The sequence below is a fragment of the Phocoena sinus genome, chromosome 17, assembly GCF_008692025.1.
Source record: "Phocoena sinus isolate mPhoSin1 chromosome 17, mPhoSin1.pri, whole genome shotgun sequence".
In the NCBI taxonomy this organism is placed as follows: Eukaryota; Metazoa; Chordata; class Mammalia; order Artiodactyla; family Phocoenidae; genus Phocoena; species Phocoena sinus.
The window spans coordinates 78,936,697-78,958,125 of record NC_045779.1 but is presented as its reverse complement, the minus strand read 5'-3'; the positions used below and the strand labels follow the sequence as shown (position 1 = coordinate 78,958,125).

General features: G+C 57.2%; 1 protein-coding gene across 14 annotated transcripts in view; it reads right to left on the bottom strand.

Annotated features, from left to right (window-relative positions):
• Positions 1–21,429, bottom strand: part of MROH1 (maestro heat like repeat family member 1) — a 54,029-nt gene that overhangs the window by 30,638 nt on the left and 1,962 nt on the right. For all 14 annotated transcript variants that reach the window (XR_004346391.1, XR_004346392.1, XR_004346393.1 and 11 more), the window contains exons 3-12: positions 16,649–16,780; positions 16,093–16,255; positions 15,766–15,864; positions 10,799–10,950; positions 10,279–10,419; positions 9,940–10,032; positions 6,267–6,345; positions 5,924–6,037; positions 1,616–1,689; positions 47–169 (exon numbers count right to left, since the gene is read on the bottom strand). Coding sequence is in view for 11 of the 14 variants with exons in the window: in XM_032609463.1 (XP_032465354.1) it covers positions 47–169; positions 1,616–1,689; positions 5,924–6,037; positions 6,267–6,345; positions 9,940–10,032; positions 10,279–10,419; positions 10,799–10,950; positions 15,766–15,864; positions 16,093–16,255; positions 16,649–16,780 (1,170 nt within the window). In the remaining 3 variants the exon portion in view is untranslated. The remainder of the gene's footprint in view (positions 1–46; positions 170–1,615; positions 1,690–5,923; positions 6,038–6,266; positions 6,346–9,939; positions 10,033–10,278; positions 10,420–10,798; positions 10,951–15,765; positions 15,865–16,092; positions 16,256–16,648; positions 16,781–21,429) is intronic.

Sequence of the window (21,429 nt, the reverse complement as noted above, 5' to 3'; positions counted from 1 at the left end):
GGGGAATCAGGGGCCCAGGAGCAGGAGGGTGAGGCCGCGCCCTTACCTCCGCCTCGGGGGGCAGCGCGCACTGCTGCACGATGTACTCGATCATGGCCTTGCCTCCAGGCTGCTCCAGGTAGCCGTGATGGGCCATGGCACTGATCACCTGCACCACGGCCCGCTTCACCTGCCCGGACCAAGGGAGAGCGGCAAGGGCCTCAGAGGAGCGCCGGACAGCACGCCGGCCCAGCTGGGCGGTGGAATCTCACCCTTCCCTCTGCCTGCGCCGCACCTGCCCCCACCTTCTCCCCAGACGCCTGCTAAGAAGGCCAGCCTGCGGCCACGCCCACCCCCCCAGAGGAAGGCCTCTTCCTCCTCTTTCCCGCAGCCCCTCCCCTCCCGGCGCCTCCTTGGGCATCTCCCGACCCCGTTTTGCCCTTCCGGGCAAGGCCCCGGGGTCTGCACTTGTCACCCAAACACTCCTGAGAGTTCTGAGTGCCCTGCTGTCCAGCCCCTTCGAAAACTCTGTCTGGCGGCTCCAAGGAATGGCTGGGCCGTCGCGGCCGGAAGCAGCACCCTCTTCCCGGGGCTGGCGCCCCCCGGCCCGATGCCCCTCCCTGGGGACCCTTCCCTGTGTCCCGGTGACGCCTCTCCTCCCCCGGATCTCAGGTCGCACATCGCTGCCCTGTGCCCCCAGCTACACGTGTGTCCTGAGGGACCGTGGGGCTGACGGGTCTGGAGGGAGTGGGCGATGTGGTAGCACGAGGGCCGCTCAGGCTGAGTGCGTCTGGCCACTAACACTGTTGGAGGCACAAGGTGCGGCCCCTTGGGGGTGACCCAGGGCACGGGGGGCCTGAAACAGATGCAGGTGGTTTGGGGTCCATTTCAGTAGCTTCTGAAACTCTCACAGAAGGTCCCAAAGAACAGGGCCCCAGGATGAGCACAAAGGCTGGGGCAGCCCCAGGACAGAGCCGAGGGGCCCTGCTGCCGCTGAGCCCAGGAGGGAGGAGCAGCCCTGCCCCCGGCTCTGGGCATCGCCCCCAAGGCCTTGGATGTCCCACCTGAGCCCTGGGTCCTCGCTTCCCTGAGGCTTTGGCCATGCTGAATCACCTAACCACCTGATGGTTGAGGGTGGGGGCTTCGGGCCAGGAGGGGCTGGACTCTGAGGTCTCCACGACGGAGGACTGACAGAGACCCCTGACACAAGGCTGGGGGCTTCCCTGGGGGGCAGCCGGCACAGCACTGCCAGGGAGCCCAGGCTGCCCACGGCTCCACAGGGAGAGGACAGCGGGGCTCCGACTTCAGACCCTCCTGGGCCTCCTGCCCCTCGTGCCTCTTCTGTGGCCGATGTTAGCCTGTGTCTTTTTGGTGTAATAAACCATAACGTGGGTATGACGACTCTTGTGAGTTTGGGGGTTCTTCTAGAGAACGACTGAACCCCAGGGTGGTTTTGGGGACCACTTCCTAACTTCATACTTGGTTAACTACGTCAGGAGGAAGCTGGGGGTCCCAGATGCCCAGGCCTGCACGCGCCCACTGAGGTCTGGCCTGGCTGAGAGGTGGCTGCCGGGTCCATGGTGGCCACACTGCCCGCAGCTGCTCACGGCGGAGCTAGGGTTGCCCGCTGACCTACCTTGCTGTTGGTGTCCAGAAGAGGAAGCTTCATGGAGGAGAGAATAAAGGGTTGCTTGACTTCCATCTGCGCAGCTACAGGAAACAGAGAGATGGCTCAGGCCGCCCGCCACCACAAGGCCCAAGGCCACACTGCCGGGGTTCTGGCCTCAGTGTGGCCCTCCACGTGGCAGGAGGGGGGGGCGCATACGCACAGGCCCACCCATTTCTCTCCGGTGGGCGGGAGGGGGAAATGACCTTTTTCAGCAAATAACATTATTTCACCCAATTAAAAAGCTAGGAGGTTTGTAGTTTAGGGCAGCAGAGAAAGAGCGGGCTGAGCAGGTATCCCAGTTCAAGTGCAAGGGTCAGGGGGTCTCCCGGGGCTCGTTAGGCACCACCAGCCGCTGTCCCCTCTCCCCACTCCAACCTGCAGGCCCAGGTGGGCTCAGGCGTTCACTTTTCACACATTCCCAGGTGAGCTGGCGCTGAGGACCCCACTTTGAGAACCAGCTGTATAACCCTTCCTTTCCTGATATTTATTTATTTTAGTTATTTTCGGGGGTGGGGGGCCGCACCACGCCGCACGTGGGATCTTAGTTCCCGGACCACGGATCGAACCCGGACCCTCGGCAGTGAGAGTGCGGAGTCCTAACCGCTGGACCGCCAGGGAAGTCGCATTCTGACATTTAAATGGGGGTAAAAAGTGAATACCAAGAAGTGGTCATGAGATTAAAAAAAATAAAAACAAAGAGGGACCTCCTGGCGGTCCAGCGGTTAGGACTCTGCGCTCTCACTGCCGAGGGCCCGGGTCTGATCCCTGGTCGGGAACTAAGATCCTGCAAGCCACGTGGTGTGGCCAAAAACAATTTTGTAAATGAAAACAGAGACTGGGAGCACGGCGATGGCGCTGTCATTCCAAGGACAGCCCCAGGGGAGGGGTGTGTCATGATCCCACCTCACGCAGGGAACTGGAGGCCTCACAGCCTGGAATGGCTGATTCCAGGTCTGGGGCAAGAAATATACACAACGAGCTTAGTTCATCATCAAAGGACTCGGAACTTGAAGAAGTCTCCCCACTCCCCGGAGATGACACAATTTGAGCTCCAATAATGGTAATAACTATAGATAACAAATAAGGACCTACTGTCTAGCACAGGGAACTCTACTCAGTGCTCTGTGGTGACCTAGATGGGAATATAATCTAAAAAACGGGATATACGGATACATGCGGCTGATTCACTTTGCTGTACAGCAGAATCTAAAATGACACTGTAAGTCAACTATACTCCAATAAAAGTTAATTAAAAATAATGGTGATAACTGCAATGAACTGAAATTTCTCCAATATGTTTGAATTCATGAGTCCCTTTGATATTTTTAAAGAGCAATGGTCACCTTTAGAAGATGATAGGGGACCAGTGTATTATCTTGAAAACTGACAAAACAAAGGAGCCAACAGCTGAGCCTGCAGTTCCTACGTGAGCCACACTTCTGCATGGCTGAGCGGCAGGTGAAGAGCGTCTCTTCATCACGGCACCCAGCGAATCGGCGCAGCACAAGCCGTGCCCCAGGCGGAGAGCGGCAGTGCTGCCAAGGCCGCCCGGTATACACTGTGCCCCCTACAGTCTTGCCAAAGGGACTCGACTGGAGTCTGAGTTCTTGCCAATTTGCAGGAAATCCGGACGGACGAGAAAACCTCAGTCTGCACCTCGAGAACACAGCCCACCAAGCTGACCGTGTGAAACTCCACAGGTCCAATGGCCTAGGCTCTTCCACGGATAAATTACAATGGAAAGAAAAGAGCACAGGAGACCCGCGGTTTAAAAGGGACCGAAATGTGGGGAGTGTTGTTTAGCGGGGACAGAGTTTCAGGTTTGCAGGATGAAAAGGGTCCTGGAGGCGGCTGCACAGCAAATGTGAATGTACTGAACGCTGCTGAGTGCACACCTACGATGAGCACGGAAGACTTTATGAATGTGTATTTTACCACAATTGTAAACACGCAAACGAAACCACCAAGGGCCAAGCCCCCCAAAAGGGCAAGATTTACATCTATCTATCTATCTATATATATATAATTTTTAAAAATTTTACTTTTTTAATGAAGTAGAGTTTACTTACAGCATTGCTGGTGTTCAGCAAAGCGATCCAGTTATACATAAACGTATCCTTTTTTTTTTTTTTGACTGCATTGCATTCGTTGCTGCGCGCAGGCTTTCTCTAGCTGTGGTGATCAGGGACTACCCTTCCCTGCGGTGCGCGGGTTTCTCATTGTGGTGGCTTCTCTTGTTGTGGAGCACGGGCTCTAGGTGTATGGGCTCAGTAGTTGTGGCTCGTGGGCTCTAGAGCGCAGGCTCAGTAGTTGTGGCACACGGGCTCAGCTGCTCCACGGCATGTGGGATCTTCCCAGATCAGGGCTCGAACCCGTGTCCCCTGCATCGGCAGGCGGGTTCTTAAACACTGTGCCACCAGGGAAGCCCTATGTATCTATTCTTTTTCAGATTGTTCTCCATTATAGTTTATTACAAGATACTGAGTACGTTGTTTATCTATTTCATATATAGTAGTATCTGTTAATCCCAAACTCCTAATTTATCTCTTCCCCCCAGTTTTCCCCTTTGGTAACAATTTTCTGTGTGTATGTTTCTATTTTGTAAGTAAGTTCATTTCTGTCATATTTTAGATTCCGCATATAAGGGATATCACATGGTATTTGTCTTTGTCTGACTTACTTCACCTAGTATGACCATCTCCAGGTCCATCCATGTTGCTGCGATGGCAGCATTTCGTTCTTTTTGTGGCCGAGTAGCATTCCATTTTTTATATGTACAACATCTTTCTTTTGGCCACGCCGCGTGGCTTGCAGGATCTTAGTTCCCTGAGCAGGGACTGAACCCGGGGCCTGAGAAGTGAGAGCACCGAGTCCTAACCATATATACTTATATACACTTATGGCCAGAGAAAGAACTTAAAGGAAAAAGTGAAAGACAAGTGGATACGAAGTGACCCTGGAACATCATCGTGAGAGAAGAATTAACTAACAAAGGGGAGGCAAGCGAGGCTAAACTGCGTAAAAAACGTTCAGCACCGCTAATGACCACGGACAGCAGATCAGAGAGGAAGCGAAGGCCCGGCCGAGGCCCAGACGAGGCCCAGACGAGGCCCAGACGAGGCCCGCAGGCACCTGGGCTCCCGAGGGCGCTGTGGCTCAGGTAAGAGGCCTTGCTCTCTGTCCCAGCACCACCCTTCCCCAGCAGCCACCAGCCACGGGCTCCTGGGCTCACGGCAGGACCCGGCCCTGCCCGCCGAGTGCTGCCCCCTCACTCCCCAAACCCGAGAGCTGCCGAGTCCACAGGTGCCACCTGGTCCACATGCTCGTTCCATAGAGGGTCAGGCAGAGAACACTTGGGCTTCCAGGGCCACAAGCGGTCTCCGTCACATCTTCTTCTTCGTTTGCTTGTACAGCCCGTTGCCATGTGAAAACCACTCTCAGCTCAGGACTGTACAGAAGCAGGCTGCAGGCCTGGCGTGGCCCACGGCTATGGCCACTGTTTAGCAACCAAGCTCACCGGAAAAAACAGACTTAAGTGCGAAAACTGTTCAAGCCTATTGCTGATTAAATTAGCCTTAAAAGGGCTTCCCTGGTGGCGCAGTGGTTGGGAGTCCGCCTGCTGATGCAGGGGACACAGGTTCGTGCCCCGGTCCGGGAGGATCCCACATGCCGCAGAGCGGCTGGCCCGTGAGCCATGGCCACTGAGCCTGCGCGTCCGGAGCCTGTGCTCTGCAACAGGAGAGGCCACAACAGTGAGAGGCCCGCGTACCGCAAAAAAAAAAAAAAAAAAAATTAGCCTTAAAAGCAAGAAACCCGAATTCTTCCATCCAATTGTGAGGAAATCATCAGACACACGGCACTTGAGGGACTGTCTACAGAACCGGCCTCAACTCTTCCCAAAGGTCCACGTCTAAGACACAACTAGGTAACATATGCCCGTGCACAGACCCCACGCTGAGGGGCAGCTGCGGCAGACAGCGTGACGGGGCAGCGGGACTGAGCCACCAGGCCGGCGGGCACGTGGCAGCTGCCGGGCCCCGGGTCAGGGGCGCCGTGTCCCAGCGTCCGCAGCCAGCCGTCAAGGGCAAAGGTCAGCGATGGACGCCTGCTGGGAGGCAGACGAGCACTATTGCTGCAGCTGTTCAAAAAGTCTGGAATTTTGCAAACTAGCAAGTTGGGAAAAATATTTAAAGAATTCAAAGCAAGACGTTCCTTTTCACCTAAAAGCTGGACAGCGTCTGCCCTTTCCGTCTCTGCGCCACAAAGGGCACTTACCGGCCGAGTTGATGACGTGCCTCACGACCTGGAGGGTGCCCACACGGGTCCTCTCGTTGCCGGTGTCCAGCTTGGGCAGCAGGAAGGCCAGCAGGCGGTCAGGCGAGCAGCAGGCTGCAGGGCAAGCGCTCATCAGAGAACTGTTTGTAACGAGCTGTCCTCTGCTCCCTGCTGGCTGTCTGCACCTCCAAGACAAGCTAGGCCCGGCGGCCAGGGAGGCCGGACGCTCGGGGCTGCGGCCCAGCCAGGCCTTGGCTGTATGCTCCCCAGAGACACAGGCGGGCAGCACATGAGACAAAGGGTCCCCCCGCCCCCCAGAGCAGCCAGGCCGCCGGCCTCGTACCCAGCACCGTGAAGCAGCGCAGCACCTCCTTCTGGTTGCTCATCACCAGAGGGCTCGAGGACTCCACGGGCACGCAGATCTGCTCCGGGAACAGAGGGCACAGTCACAGGGGCCCAGCAAGGCCACGGGAGGGACAGGTCCCCTGACGATGCTGGGCCCAGGGGCAGGTCCCTCAGGCGCTCTCTCACCTGGGTCAGGAGCCCCTCGCCTGTGGCCGGAAGCGCCCTGGTGACCTCAGCCCACATCTTCCAGTTGGCTCTCTCAAGGGAAAAGAGTCCTGGCTCCGTCTATACCCCACCCCTCCCACCACCAGCCAGGAAAACAAACTCCCAAGACACATTCCCTGATGAGAAAGGAGACACTTTCCCGCTTTCCTGGGCATGACATCCTGGGCTGGACACCGCGGACCTCTAGAATGCAGAAAGCACTGGAAACCAAAATACCTCGAGTCCATTCGTTCAAAATTGTAAAAGAAAAAGGAGCTGCACTAGTAAAAGTAAAAACAGAGGCTGTTGGCACATGTGTCTCTGGGCTCCACTGCACCTCAGCGGGTGACACTTACTGGGGGCTGAGCTCTGGGTGGCACCCCAGTCCCCACTCAACCCCTCAAGGTCACAACAAAGGACACCCACAGGGCCTCCGGGCACAGGGCTCTAAGGTGAGAAGTGACCAGCGGTGAGTGCAGGACCAGGTGAGTGCCAGGCAGCCGGGTTCTGCTCCAGGCCCCCAGGGTGCTGCTTGTCACTTCCACTGCAAAGACCGAACCTGGCCATAAAAGGCACCGCGGCTTCCTACCTGCTCCCGGGCTTGCTCAGCCGCTCAGGCAGCCCAGGAGCAGGGAGCTGGCTTGGAAGCAGAACCCCCGCCCCCCGGGGAGCCTTCAGAAGATGCGTGACCGTGACCACGCGGGAGCCTGAGCTGCTCAGGACTCCGCAGTGACTCGGAGAGAGTAAACCGCTGCTGTTTTCACGTGCTAAGTTTTGGAGTGATCGGTCAAAGGGCAATAGATAACTAGCGCAAATGGGTAGTCATCTGGAAAAAAGATAAAACTTCTCACTCTCTCCCTAAAATAAACTCCAGACGGATTAAACAGTAAAAGTATAGGGGAAAATGAGAGAAGCTAAAAATTAATTGCAGAACTCGAAAGCCTTTTCCAAGTATAGCAAAAGCTGAACTGTAGCATAAAAGATGAGTAAATGATGGTGTGAAAACTAAATAATTTTGCATATGGCAAAAAACACCATAAACAGGGCTGCCCTGGGGGCGCGGTGGCTGCGAGTCCGCCTGCCGATGCAGGGGACGCGGGTTCGTGCCCCGGGCCGGGAGGATCCCACATGCCGCGGAGCGGCTGGGCCCGTGAGCCATGGCCGCTGAGCCTGCGCGTCCGGAGTCTGTGCTACGCAACGGGAGAGGCCACGGCAGTGAGAGGCCCGTGTACCGCAAAACAAATAAACAAACAAAAAAACATAAACAGAGCCACAGATAACGGACAAAGTAGAAACATTTATACATACGTGATATGAGACTATAAATAACTGCTACAGATCAATATGAAAGAAACCTCTAAAAACCAACAGAAAAACAAAAGACGTGAACGGAAAGCTCTAAGAGAAGGAAATATCACATTTTTTCTGCCTTTTCAGCTTTCATATATTTATCTTCCCCTCTAAGCCCCACCCCCACCCCACAGGTAACCATCGTTTGTTTTTATAATCCTACGCAAGCATTTTTATACTAAGTAGATGATATTGTGCTACATCTCTCACTTTTTTTCAGAGTTGTAAACTTTTTCTCCATAGAGGTCTTAGGCATTCTTCGTTAGGTGAATTCCCAGATGCTTTACGGTAAGTTTCTGTTGCTGTCGTAAATGGTCATTTTTTTGTGCTTAGTCACTACTGACGGAGAAGACCGCTCCTGGTTTTTACAGGAGCAACCCTGCTGGCAGCCTTGCCGAACTTAGTTCTGGTATTTGTGAACCGACTCACTTCATATATGAGTGCATTTCTGGATGAATAAATCAACCATCCATAAAACAAACATCTACTGAGTGCTCACGGGTAACACACACCGGTGCTGGGACAGCAGGGAACGGAACAGAGCGAACCCTCCCCCTCAGGCCTGTGCCTTCTCGCTGGGGAGACCCGAGTGGCAACCCACCCGTCGCTAAGTGTATTAAGAGGAGCTCGGGACCTCGGGAAAGGCAAAGAGGGGACCGGGACGGAGGGTGGGTGGCCGGGAGAAGATGAACGGCAGGTCGGTCCTCACTCCCCCCATTTCTGTTCCTTTCCCCATTAACACTGAGAGTGGGGCTCCTTCCTACTCCTGACACTAGAGGAAACGTACCTGTCTCCCATTCACTATGATGTACGCGGAGAGTCTGGGTATTTAAACTTCATCAAGTTAGAGAAGTTCCTTTCTGATCCTGGTTGCTAAGAGCTTTAGCGACAAATAGGTGTTGAACTTTATCAGAAACTTTTTCTGCATTGATTGATATCAGAGAACATTTTCGGGAATCTTGTTCCACGATGAGGTGAGCTGACTGGCCTCAGCGCGGTGCATCCCCCCGGCTGGGCCCTGCACCCCTCGAGTGCTGGGAGCGCAGTGCTGGGGGCACAGTGCTGAGGGAACGGTGGTGAGGGCGCAGTGCTGGGAGCGCAGTGCGGGGCAACTCCCTTCACTGAGCACACGATCCTCACATCTAGCCTCACAGTAGTAGACCTAGATTTTTCTGTGTGGTCCTGACTTGGATTTGGAATCCCGACCAGCCTCAAAGAATCCATCAGGCAGCTCTGGATCCTTCTCTCATTTCCAAGCCCACCTGTGTATGGTGGAAATTAGCTGTCCCTCAAAAGTTTGGAAGAATGCAACCTTCAAACCATGTGGGTCCTGGGTTTGCTTTCAGAAAGGAAGGGCTTGGAATGTTGTTTCCATTTCTTTACTGGTTTAGTCAAGTTTTCTATTTCTTCTCTGCCAATTTTGACATTTTAAAGATTTTTCTAGGAATCTATCCACTTCATACCGTTTTTCAAGTTCATTACCATTGCTCACACACTAAAATTACTATTTAATCTCTCTACCACAGCCCGACCCCCGGCCCTCGCAGGGCGCCGTCGGTGTGTGGCAGGTGAGGGCTCAGGCCGGCGGGCCAGGCTGGCATCCCAGCAGGTGTGGGAGTGGAGCAGGCCCAGAGATGCCCCGGGGGCGGGGGAGCAAGGAAGTAAGTCCACTCTCCCTGCTCCTCTTTCTCACAGAGCCGCCTGCCCACGCTCTCTCTGGTTTTCCGGCCTTCTCTCCCACTCAGAAAGTCCCCCGGACGCAACGTCCCCCCAGAGCTCCCCGTGACCTCCATGCCCCTCATCTGACCTGGGGGGGCAGGGTGTGCACAGCTGCGGAGCCTCCTCGAAGCCCTTTCTCCATCGGAGCCATCAAGACCCCTGGAGGGGGTCTCCACCTGAGCCCGGGCCCTCGGGACGCACAGCCAGTGCAGATGGCCCCAGAGCTGCCCCTGGCCTGCTGGCTGCCCGCTCCAGCACCTGCACGGCGGGGCTGTGCTGTGTCGCGCGGCCCGAGCCCCAGCGCTGGGCAGACGGCGCTTCAGCCCCACCTCCTGCTCCCTGACCCTCAGCAGGCACCTCCCAGCGTGCTCCCACCCCTCCCTGGGCCCCCAGCCCACCTGAGCGTGCAGGGCAGCCAGGAGTGAGTCAAGCTGGACGTCCAGCGTGCGGCTGCCCACACTCGCTGCCGCCTCGAGGATCTGGCCCAGGCTCTGCTCGAGGAGGGAGGAGAGGGGCCGTCAGGGCCTCCTCCTGGCCCAGCCCCACCCCTGCTGGCTGCGGGAGTCTCCCAGCCCTCCACCCCAGCGCTCGCTCGTGGGGAAGGGCCGGGAAGGGGGCGCGCGGCAAGGCCAGGTGGGCCTGGCTCCCGGCTCCTGTCCGCGCCCCCCACTGAGGCTGGCTGCCCCCAGGGCTTCCCCCCGACCCCGTGCCCCCTGCAGCTGAACTCCTGAACGCACCCTGGACACGTGGACAGTCTCGGCGTGCTTCTTGTAGAGGCCGAGGACTCCAGGCAGCAGCTTGGGGAGCTGCTCCTCCAGCTTCTCGCTGGGCAGCAGGTGGCTCATGGGCCCCAGGGCCTCCACCACAGCGAGCCGCAGCTGGGGGGACACAGGGACAGGCGCTCACGTGCGGACCGGCCGGCAACGCCCGTCAGCCCGAGGCAGAGATGTGCAAAGAGCCCTTCCCCAAGGACCCCACAGCTGGACTTGGAGACCCGGGTTACCGCAAGCGGAGGTCCTAAAGGGGTGCAGGGAGTGGGCCTACAGGGAGAGGTCCAGCGCTGGGGCCCCAGAAAACTAGCCCTACTCTGTGAGGACCTGTGGGGCAGCGGAGGGAGGGGCACATGTAGACAGATCTCCCCCCCGACACCCGAGAACCCCAGAAGAGGCCCAGGTGACTGGAGCAGTACCTCCAGGCTGTGGGTGGGAGAGGAAAGCCAGCTAGGTGAGGCCACAAGTCCCTACGGGCCACACATACCTTGGCTTCCCGGCTCTGCAGCCAGTGGTGGAAGAGGATGTCGTAGGCGCTGAAGATGTCAGTGGCGAAGGCATCCTTCCTGACCGTGGGGTCGGGGGCCTGGTCCAGGTCGGCCAGGTACTCCAGGGTGCTCTCGCTAAAGCGCTGCAGAGCTGTGGCGACCCACGCGGTAAGCGGCGGCCGGCCCATGGCCACACAGCTTCCACGCGACGCCTGCCCCTTCTACCATGCCATGCTGCCTGCGAGACACGCTCCAGAGCACCCGGCCAAGCTCGGGACCAAAGCGCTGTGCGGGCGTGAAGGGTCCCCCAACTCGCATGCTTCGCAGAAGCTCAGAACGTGACCTTTCTCGGAAATAGGGTCTTTGCAGATGCAATGAGTCAAGACGAGGTCACAGTGTGGGGGGGGGCAACTCCAACAGGACTGTGTCCTCACAAGAAGAGAGACAGACACGCGGGGACAACGGAGGCAGAGCAGCACTGCTGCAGCCTCGAGCCAACGCGCCAGGATGCACGGGCACCTCCAGACACCAGGGGGCCTGGAAGGTTTCTCTCCAGAGCCGCAGAGGGCGCACGGCCCTGTCAACACCCTGCTCTCGGAATCCTGGCCTCCTGAGCCGTAGAGAACACATTTCTGTTGTTTTAACCCCCCCAATTTGTGGTCTTTCGTTGAGGTGGTCCAAGGAAACCAGTACAGGCACCAACCTCCCCAAAATGCCCCCAGGCCACCACGCCTGGCCCACTCCAGTCTGCTGTGCCCACCTCTCCCCTCACAGAGATGCGTGCCACACGCTTTCAAGGGCCGCTGTGCCGGGCAGGCGTGGGCCCCCCAGGACACGTGTAGGAAGAAGACCTGGGGGCACGGTGGCGGGGTGCCGAGGGTGGGGAGCGCTGGCCTGGGGGTCTGTGTCTGTGGAAGGGACTGTGCTGTGGACACCAGGCGGGTAAGCCTGGGGACTCGCTTTGCTGCAGACCTGCGAGTGGTCAGCAGGACCTGGACCCTGGGTCAGGGGAGACGATGGGGCCACGAAGGAGAGTCGGAGGCCAGGCCCTGGCCACGGGGCCTGGGCAGTGGAGGGGGAGATGAGGATGCAATGGCCCGGAGAGGCGGCGGCTCCCGGCCGGGCCTCCCGAGGGCAGAGCCCGGCGCCCAGGCAGGGGCTGCAGCAGCTGCCCCAGGGGTCTTTACTTGCCCCAGCTCACAACTCAAAGCTGGCCCACTTGTAAGGCTAATTTCTTAGCCTGGGCTTTGCAGCCCAGCAGAAAGACTAACCCTAACCCTCCATCTACAGGAGGGCAGCCATGTTCACACGTGCTCAAGACAGAACATAAAGAAATTCTGAAAGAAAACTACCTCCTGGGGGAAGGTTTCTGTGTCATGGGCAGCCCTTCCACTGAGGATGGGCCCCTGGAGGGTCTGGCGAGGTGGGCTCTGGTCCCCTCCCTGCCACACGGCTGCTAAAACCGGGGCTGCAGGTGCCCCGAGAACCCTCAGCTCCTCTCTCAACCCCCCACTCCTCCATGGCCCCTTCGTCCCCCCACTCTTTTGCCTCCTTGAGCTGTTCAGTCAGGCTGTTGGTCAAACTGATCAGGGATCCTAGGTATTTTGCGTGGGAAGGTCTTTCAGGGTAACAGGCTACCATATGGCCAGAAGCAGAAACCCACCCCCGGACCTGTTACTAGGCTTGAGTGTTTCATCAGGTACACACACAGGCATAAAGTAAAGGGCACTTCTCACACACCCTCCACCAGCCCAATATCCCTTGCTCCAGAAGCAAACACGGGGTTTAATCTATCTCTCGATAAATAACGTGTCCACGATGTTCCTCACCTACTCCCCGCAAGGACAGGGCCAGTCCTTCCCGTCCATCCCTCCAGACCCACGCTGCCAGAGCCCACGCACTCCGTCCATGAGCAGCTTTGTTTCCCAGAGTAACCGACCACTGCGGTTTGAGTCTCCTTGGCTCTCCAGGCACGAGTCACCAAGGCGACCTCCACATCTCTTGCCGCACACCCTGGGGCTCCCTCGGCCCCATGTGGGACCGCACCCTTCCTGATCGTGGCTTCTCCACAAGAGCCTTTACCTCCTGCTCAAGTAGCATCTGGGCAGGGCTCTGATTCTCAGAGGGTGCCTTCCACTGGAGCTTTCTGGCGCTCTCGCTTGAGCGAGAGAAGGCAAGGCCACCCTATTTCCTCAGCCTCCCCTTGGACCATCCCTGCCCACACCCCTGCAAAATCTTCCTGGTGCGGTGCCTGGAGGGCCTCTCCATCAGGAACAGCTCCTGCTGCAGGGTAGGTTCAGGGATTACTGCACGACTCCCCCACTCCACTCTCTCCGTTCATTCTTTCCAGGTTGTCTTATTCGAATGCTGGCTTCATGGCCTAGCTTGCTAATTCTTTTCTCTCCTATTTTCCATATATTTGCATTTTTGCTCTACTTTCTGGAGGATTTCCTCAACTTTCTGTTCCATTTCTGCCTTCCATTTTCATCATGTTTTTAATTCCCAAAAGCTTAATTTTATTCTCCGAATGTAGCTTCTTCACGGCCACACGCTCTTGTTTCCTGAACGCATCTTCTCTTAGCTCCCGGAGGACATTAACCACAGATTTCCTTTCCTGCCTGTCTTCTCCTCCCTGAACCGTCTGCTTTCCCCAAGTCTCGGTTTCTGCTTATTTTGCGGCCACCTTTCCTATCAGAGACTTTCCTCGTGGGCAGTGATTTTTGGCCGCTACTGGTGCTGGACAGTGTGGCCAGGCCAGCCGTGTACCCTGCTGCCTGGGGCATGTCAACACAGTCTCTGGGTCTCCCTGCCCACTCTTCCCCTGCCTGGCCACAGCGTACTGCAAACTGGACGAGAAGCTTCAAGTGTGCACGTGCTCCTGTTCTCGGCCCAGCGCCGCTGCCCACTTGTGCCGCCTTCCGGCAGTGGACACAGACATCTGCCCAGAACCAGAGGCTGTCTGGAAGGACAGGAGGCCCCAGCCCTCTCGTGGCCCACCCAGGCCGCTGATGGGCTGTTGTGGACCCTCCTGGCCCGACTGAGGCCCCTCCAGCAGGCAGGACCACTCTTCCCTCCAACTGCAGACCCGACCCTGAACGTTCTGTCTGCGGTGAGGGGCGCACACCTCAGCAGGAGGGCAGCCTGCGGGCAGGTCTCTTGGCCCACGCACTTGCTTCATACACGACACACCAACAGGTGGGAACTGCAGGGGCCTTTGGCCCGTGAAGGGCTGGGACCAGAGCGCCTGAGAAGCGCGAGTCAGCTCTCTGTGCAGGGCCCTGCACCTCCCGGAGCGAGGCCAGTGCCTCCCAGAGGAGCTGCCTGGGGCCGGTACCTAAGCCCTCGGCTCCGACACGGGCTCTGTCCTAGGCTGGTCTTCTCCCCGTGTGCGGCGCACCTGAGGTACAGCCCCAGCCCCTCAGCTCTGCCTCGGCCCCTTCTGTGTCCTGCTCCTGCATTCCCAGCTCAGCGGTGATTCCCACCCAGCTGATCAGGGATCCTGTCACAATTTCCCTCTTCAGCCAAAACTAGGCCAAGGAGGGTTTCTGCCCTTCAGCCCAAGCAGCCTGCCAATCACACACAGTCGGGAGCCTGCAAGAGGCACCAAAGAGACCGTGGCAGGGAATAGAGAGAATGCGGAACGCGGGGGAATGTGAGGAGGGCTGGCAGGGGCTGGAGCCCCTCCTAGGGGAACCCTGAACCCAAAGCCACTGTGAACAGGGAGGCCTGGGGCCCAAAGCTCTAGGCCCTGGCTAGGAAAGTCCCCAGGTGTGTGCAAGATACGCAGCTTCCCTAGGAACCCTCCCCAAACACCGATCCTCCGGCTACCAGCCCCCAACCCCAGCCCTGAGCCCTGCCCAGCGCGGCCACGGCCTCATCACATGCTCCCTAGCTGGCAGCCTGGGGGGGAAGCCCAGCACCTGCTAACAGGCTGGGCTGCGGCTTAAAAAGGGTCCAGTCCTCATGCGGGCCTAGATGCTCCCTCCCTCCCCTCAGTACCGGCCGGCAGTCTCCCTGAGACTGGTGGGGACACTAGGGACACCAGGAAGCTGAAGGACAAGGGCAGTGTGGTGGCTGCTAGAAGAGGCCCAGGCCCCCTCAGCCGCCGGGTCTCAGGACCCTCTGCTTCCCTCCCACACGAGTGCCCTCCTCTCCCCCAAGAGTCATGCCGCGAGGCACCGTCCCCTGCCCAGGCACGCGGAGGGCCGCACACAGAAGGTGGGAGAGTGAATACCCCATCCCAAGATGCCCAGGGAATGGTCACGCTCCCAGCACGGGGCAGGGAGAGAAATGGGAAGCAGCTGCAGCTTTGGGTAAGTCTCTTCCCGCCCCACATCAAGCGTCCAGGGCTCAGGGACTGCAGTGTGAAGTCCTGGGCAGGGGGGCCCCCAGCAGGAGAGAAAAGCAGTCAGACGGCAGAGGCCAGGTCTCTATCTGCAGCAGTGCCCACCCAGCCCGCGCCTGCAGTCACCCTTCCTCTAAATGTCCCGCCCTCCTCCTGCAGCCTGGAGGACCCACAGCCCCACAAAGGGGCACCGGAGACAAAAGGTCCAGGAGTGGACAGGCTGCACCCAGCCCCTGCCCCGCAGAGGCTCACCCGCCCCGCAGAGACCCACCCGCCCTCAGAGGCCCACCTGCCCGCGGAGGTCCACCTGCCCGCAGAGACCCACCTGCCTGCGGAGGCCCACCTGCCCTCGGAGGCCCACCTGCCCGCGGAGGCCCACCTGCCCTCGGAGGCCCACCTGCCCGCGGAGGCCCACCTGCCCTCGGAGGCCCACCTGCCCTCGGAGGTCCACCTGCCCCGCAGAGGCCCACCTGCCCGCAGAGACCCACCTGCCCCGCAGAGGCCCACCTGCCCGCAGAGGCCCACCTGCCCGCGGAGGTCCACCTGCCCTCGGAGGCCCACCTGCCCGCGGAGGCCCACCTGCCCGCGGAGGCCCACCCGCCCGCAGAGGCCCCGTCTTACCACAGCAGAACACCACCCTCATCGAGTCGGGCTTGGCTGCACTCAGCATGGGCAGCATGGTGCTCAAGATGGACGTGAGGAAGGGCACCATGCCGAACACTGCAAGAGGGGTACGTCACGGGGGCCCCACTGCCATCCCCACCCAGCCTGTCCTTCCCTCGGGCCCTGTGCCCCAGGGGAGGCAGAGGGCACCCCAGCCACACGCCTTGAGCTCCTTCTGCACAGCCTGGGGCTCACGGTGGAGCTGCTGGGACCGAGGCCGGCGGGCTCTCAGAGGTCTTCACGACCGCTCAGAACACGGGTCGAAGGGGCTGGGCCGCCACCTACCATTGGAAACTGAGAGGTTGGCGAGCGTCTGCACGACAAAATGGTGCGGCAGGACCCCGGGCTGGAACTTGCTCAGTATCTCCTCCATCACGCTGCTGATGAAACGCTTTCCCAAAGCCACCAGGACGTTGCTGGCGGCCTGCTGCCAGTCACAAACCAGTTCCTACCCCCCCCAAAAGACCTGAAGTGGCACCCAGACCGAAGGAGGCAGACCTCGCCCTGAAACTGCCCAGGAAGCGAAACGAGACGCTCTGCCCTCCGTCACGCCAGGGGACACGCTGCTGCTGCTGGGAGCAGGGCTCCCTGCTGAGCCCAGCACCTCCACACACCGGGCACCACCGCCCCCGCGTGTGCCCTGAGGGTTCGGGGAGTTTGCTCTCTGCGCCAGTTCCCATTGTGGGGTGACCCTCCCCATCCCAGGAGGGCAGTCAGGGCACAGGACCCAGGGGCCAAGCCGAGGCAGCCGGACACAAACCCACACCCTTAAGGCACTTGGGAGGAAAGGCCTCAGAAGGCAGCTTCCCTCCCAAGCCAGGACCTGGTCAGCCCCACGGACCTTCACTTTGGTCATCTCGCTGGAGGCCAGGAGGATGCTGGCCCTGGCCAAGCCCTTGTCCAGCTCGCCGACGTGACTGCTCACGACCGTCTCCATGACCCTCAGGATCATTGTCCGGTACGGATGCGCCAGCTGAGGAGAGAACCATGGAGGGAGGGCCAGAACCTGCTTGTCTCTCACGGCTCCTCTCTGAGCTTAAGAAAGAGCCCTGGTCTCCTGACGGCGTCGCTCTGGGTGGCCCGCCTCCTGGGGAGCTCTCCATATGTCCTGGTGCAGCCCTCTCCTCAGCCATGTCCCTGCAGCGCCCCCGTCCAGCACGCATCATCCTCGCCTTCACTGAGGACACGCAGACCACAGCGGAGGCCGTGACAGGTGGAGGGCATGTCACGGTGATGACAGAAAACCCCGCGACATGAGCAGAGCCCAGCCAAGGGAAGGGCTTCATCCTGCGGGAGTCCCGGGCGTCACGGAGACCGGCGGTGAGGACAGAAAATAGGGAGCCAGGAAAGACCAAGACCCGCTGCTCCCTGAGGACCCTCCCCCCTCCCCCCGGGAATGCAGCGTCCAGACAGGGGGTGCAGACGAGGGGGCACAACCTCAGTGCAGCTGGAGTGCCCAGGCCACGTGACGGGAGCAAAGAGGGCAAGAAAGGGTGCGACTCAGGCTGGCTGCACTCTGCAGAGCTGCTCAGGCCTGAGAAAAGGTGCTCGTGACCCTCGGGCCCCCTGCCAACGACGTCCCCACCACGCTCCCTCCTGCAGAGGCTGCTAGCAGCCCTCACGGGGGTGGCCCACACTACCCGGTCACTCAGCCCTGCACGCGAGAGGGGAGGGCAGGAACCCCTCTATTTCAAGTAGAAACGTACAGCTTATACCTGGGGAAAGTACCAATGTCCTACTGATGGGGTCATTCACAGCTGCTGGGTTTTTTTAAAATTTATTTATTTATCTTTGGCTGCGTTGGGTCTTCGTTGCTGCGCGCGGGCTTTCTCTAGTTGCGGTGAGTGGGGCCTCCTCTTTGTTGCGGTGCGCAGGCTTCTCACTGCGGTGGCTTCTCTTGTTGCAGAGCATGGGCTCTAGGCACGCGGGCTTCAGTAGTTGTGGCACACGGGCTTCAGCAGTTGTGGCTCGCGGGCTCTAGAGCGCAGGCTCAGCAGTTGTGGCGCACGGGCTTAGGTGCTCCGCGGCATGTGGGATCTTCCCGGACCAGGGCTCGAACCTGTGTCCCCTGCATCGGCAGGCGGATTCTCAACCACCGTGCCACCAGGGAAGCCCTACTGGTTTGTTTTGTTCTGTTTGTCGCTTTTTTAAATTGTGTTAAACACACATGACAAAGTTACCATGTCGGCCATTCTCAAGCATGCAGTGCGGTGGGATTAACTACATTCAGCTGGTGGTGTGGCCGTCAGTGCCACCCCTCCCCATAGCTCTTCCCATCTTATAAAACTGGAGCCCTGTCTCTCCATTCCCATCCCCTCAGCCCCTGCCACCCACCTTTCTACTTTCTGTATCTGAATTTGACTATTCTAGACACTTCATAGAAGTAGAAGTATACAGTATTTGTCCTTTAGTGACTGGCTTATTTCACTGAGCAAAATGTCCTCAAGGAGGTTCATTCAGGGGCTTCCCTGGTGGCGCAGTGGTTGGGAATCCGCCTGCCAATGCAGGGGACACGGGTTCAAGCCCTGGTCCGGGAAGATCCCACATGCCTCGGAGCACTTAAGCCCGTGTGCCATAACTACTGAGTCTGTGCTCTAGAGCCCTCAAGCCACAACTACTGAAGCCCGTGCGCCTAGAGCCCAGGCTCCGCAACAAGAGAAGCCACCGCAATGGGAAGCCTGCGCACAGCAACGAAGACCCAATGTAGCCAAAAACAATAAATAAAAATAAATTTATTTTTTAAAAGTCCTATGTATCCCTAGATAAAAATATTTTTTTTAAAAAAATTGGTTCATCCATGTTGTAGCATGTGTGAGAATTCCCTTTTTTTTTTTTTGCACCACCACGGCTTGTGGGATCTTAGTTCCCCGATCAGGGATTGAACCTGGGCCCTTAGCAGTGACAGGGCTGAGTCCTAACCACAGGACCGCCAGGGAGTTTCCAGAATTCACTTCCTTTTTAAGGCTGAATATTCCGTTGTGTGGATGGACCACATCTGGCTTATCCATCATCCACTGATGGGCACTTGGGTTGCCTCCACCTTTTGACTAATGTGATTAATGCTGCTATGAACAAAGGTGTGCATATATCTCTTTGAGACTCTGCTTTCCATCTTTTGGGTATATACCCAGAAGTGGAACTGCTGGGTCATATGGTAATTCTATTTTTATTTTTTGAGGAACCTCCATAATGTTTTCCATAGCCACTGCACCATTTAACACTCCCACCACCACTGCACAAGGTTTCCCATTTCTCCACATTTTCACCAACACTTGTTATTTTCTCTTTTTTTGATAGTATCCATTGCAATGGATGTGAGGTGGTATTTCACTGTAGTTTTGATTTGCATTTCCCTAATGATTAGGGATGCTGACCATCTTTTCATGTTCTTAGTGGCCATTTGTATATCTTTTTTGGAGAAATGTCTATTCAAGTCCTTTGCCTATTTTTGAATTGAGTAGTTTGGTATTTTGTTGCTCAGTTTTCAGAGTTCTCTATATATCCTGGGTATTAATTCCTTATTGGATATGTGATTTGCAAACGTTTTCTCCCATGCTGTGGGTTGCCTGTCCCTTTGGTGTCATGTCCAAGAAATCATTGCCAAGTCCAACGTCCAGGAGCTTCTGTCCTATGTTTTCTTCTAAGAGTTTTACAGTTTTAGGTTTTACGTTTAGGTCTTTGACCCCTTGAGTTAATTTTTGTGTATGATGTGAGGTAGCGGTCCAACTTCATTCTTTTGCAAATGCATATCCAGTTTTCCCAGTATCACTTGTTGAAAAGACTATCCTTTCCGCATTCAATTATCTTGGCACCCCTGTTGAAAAGCATTTGACCGTATATGAGAGAGTTTATTTCTAGGCTCTATTCTACTCCATTGGTCTATGTGTCTGTCTATGCCAGTGCCACACTGGCTTGATTACTGTAGCTTTTCTAGTCAATTTTGGAATCAGGAATTGGGAGGCCTCCAGCTTTGTCCTTCTTCTTTAGGAATGTTCTGGCTATTCAGGATCCCTCGAGATTCCCTATGAATTTTAGGATGGGTTCTTCTACTTCTACAAAGTTGCAACAGCTGCTTATTTTTTAAGATTTTATTCCCACTTTACGTTGCTCTTGAGAGTTCAATGAGCAGAACAGTAACCACGTCAAAGGAAGATGTGCAGCACTCCCTCTGAGGGAGGGGGTTTCGCCCAGGCCCTCATGCAGCATTATGTAGCCACAGCCCCATCAGGTAGCACACTGGGAATGGAACGGGGTTGGGGGGTGGGGGGGTGGGGCAGCTCTCTGATGATACCTGCCCTTGGCAGGTGTGTGTGAGATTTCCGGCTCAACCATTCTGATGTGTTGGTGGGTGGCCAATGAGCCCATCACCCCTGCTGCCCTTCCCCCACCCCCAGAACTGACTGAGTCCACTAAATGGACGAACTGGATGACTAGGCTACCTGCGGGCAGGATGACGTTAGGAGGCAGGGCCTTTGGGATGTGATTAGGCCACGAGGGTGGAGCCCTCATGAATGGAATTTGTGCCCCTATAAAAGAGACCCCAGAGAGCTCCCTCACCCCATTTGCCAGGTGAGGACAAAGGGAGGACACATCCATCTATAAACCAAGAAGCAAGCGCTCACCAGGCACCAAATCTGCCAGCACCTTGATCTTAAGACCTCCAGCCTCCAGAATTGTGGGAGACACAAGTCTGTTGTCTAAGAGCCGCCCAGTCTGTGGCATTTTGTCATAGGAGCCAGAGCGGGCTAAGACAACTATTTCTGCCTCTCTTCCCCAAATCACTTCCCTGCCCACTGGCCTGACAGCCCTTGCGAAGGAGCCTGCTTGCCCCTGTGTTCACCTTTCCTATGCTGAGACTTGGCCAACAGGAAGGAGACTGGATCTGTCTAAAACTGTGCGGCCCACCACCGTCCAGGAACACAGACCAGGACCGGCTGGAGGAGCAGCGAACACGCCCCAGCGCCCCAGGCACACTGAAGCCTCGAGAAGCTGATATCTACAAAGTATCGCATGCATCTCAAAACGCTGCACTGACCTACGATGACCAGATAGTGCTGGACACCTTTCTTCTGCTATCCCACGTCTTTTTGGAGAATCAAGGGGATTCGAAATGTACATGCTAAGATGCAGCCCAATGACGTCCGGTTGTGAAGAGACACGAGTGAGTGGCCCAGAGCTGCTAGCAGCAGGGTATGATGGATGAGGCAGTGGTGGCGGCTGCGGGGGGAGAGGCGCTGGGAAGGGATCCACTGCAAGGGACAGGGCTTCCAACTCCAGACACGCTTACTGTAAAGGGCCACTGTGAAGGAAGCTGGTTTTTAAAGTTGGTTGAAGAAACTAAAAAGGCTAGAAAAGGGGTAAAATCATAAATGAGCCAGAAACTGACAAGTTTGAAGCACACTTAAACCCTGCCATGAACCGTGAACTAACAAAGGCTTCTTAGCCACCGTTAGTACTCCTAGGCCATCTCCTCGGATAGCCAGGGCGGTCCTCATCTTTGTCTAACAATCAGACGCTGAATTCAGCAGGTCACGATGATGGAGCCTTTCGGCCACGAAGACAAGGGCCCTGACGCCCAGCGTGCACGCACCGTGAAGCTCCGTGAGCCGAGGAGCCTGGGTA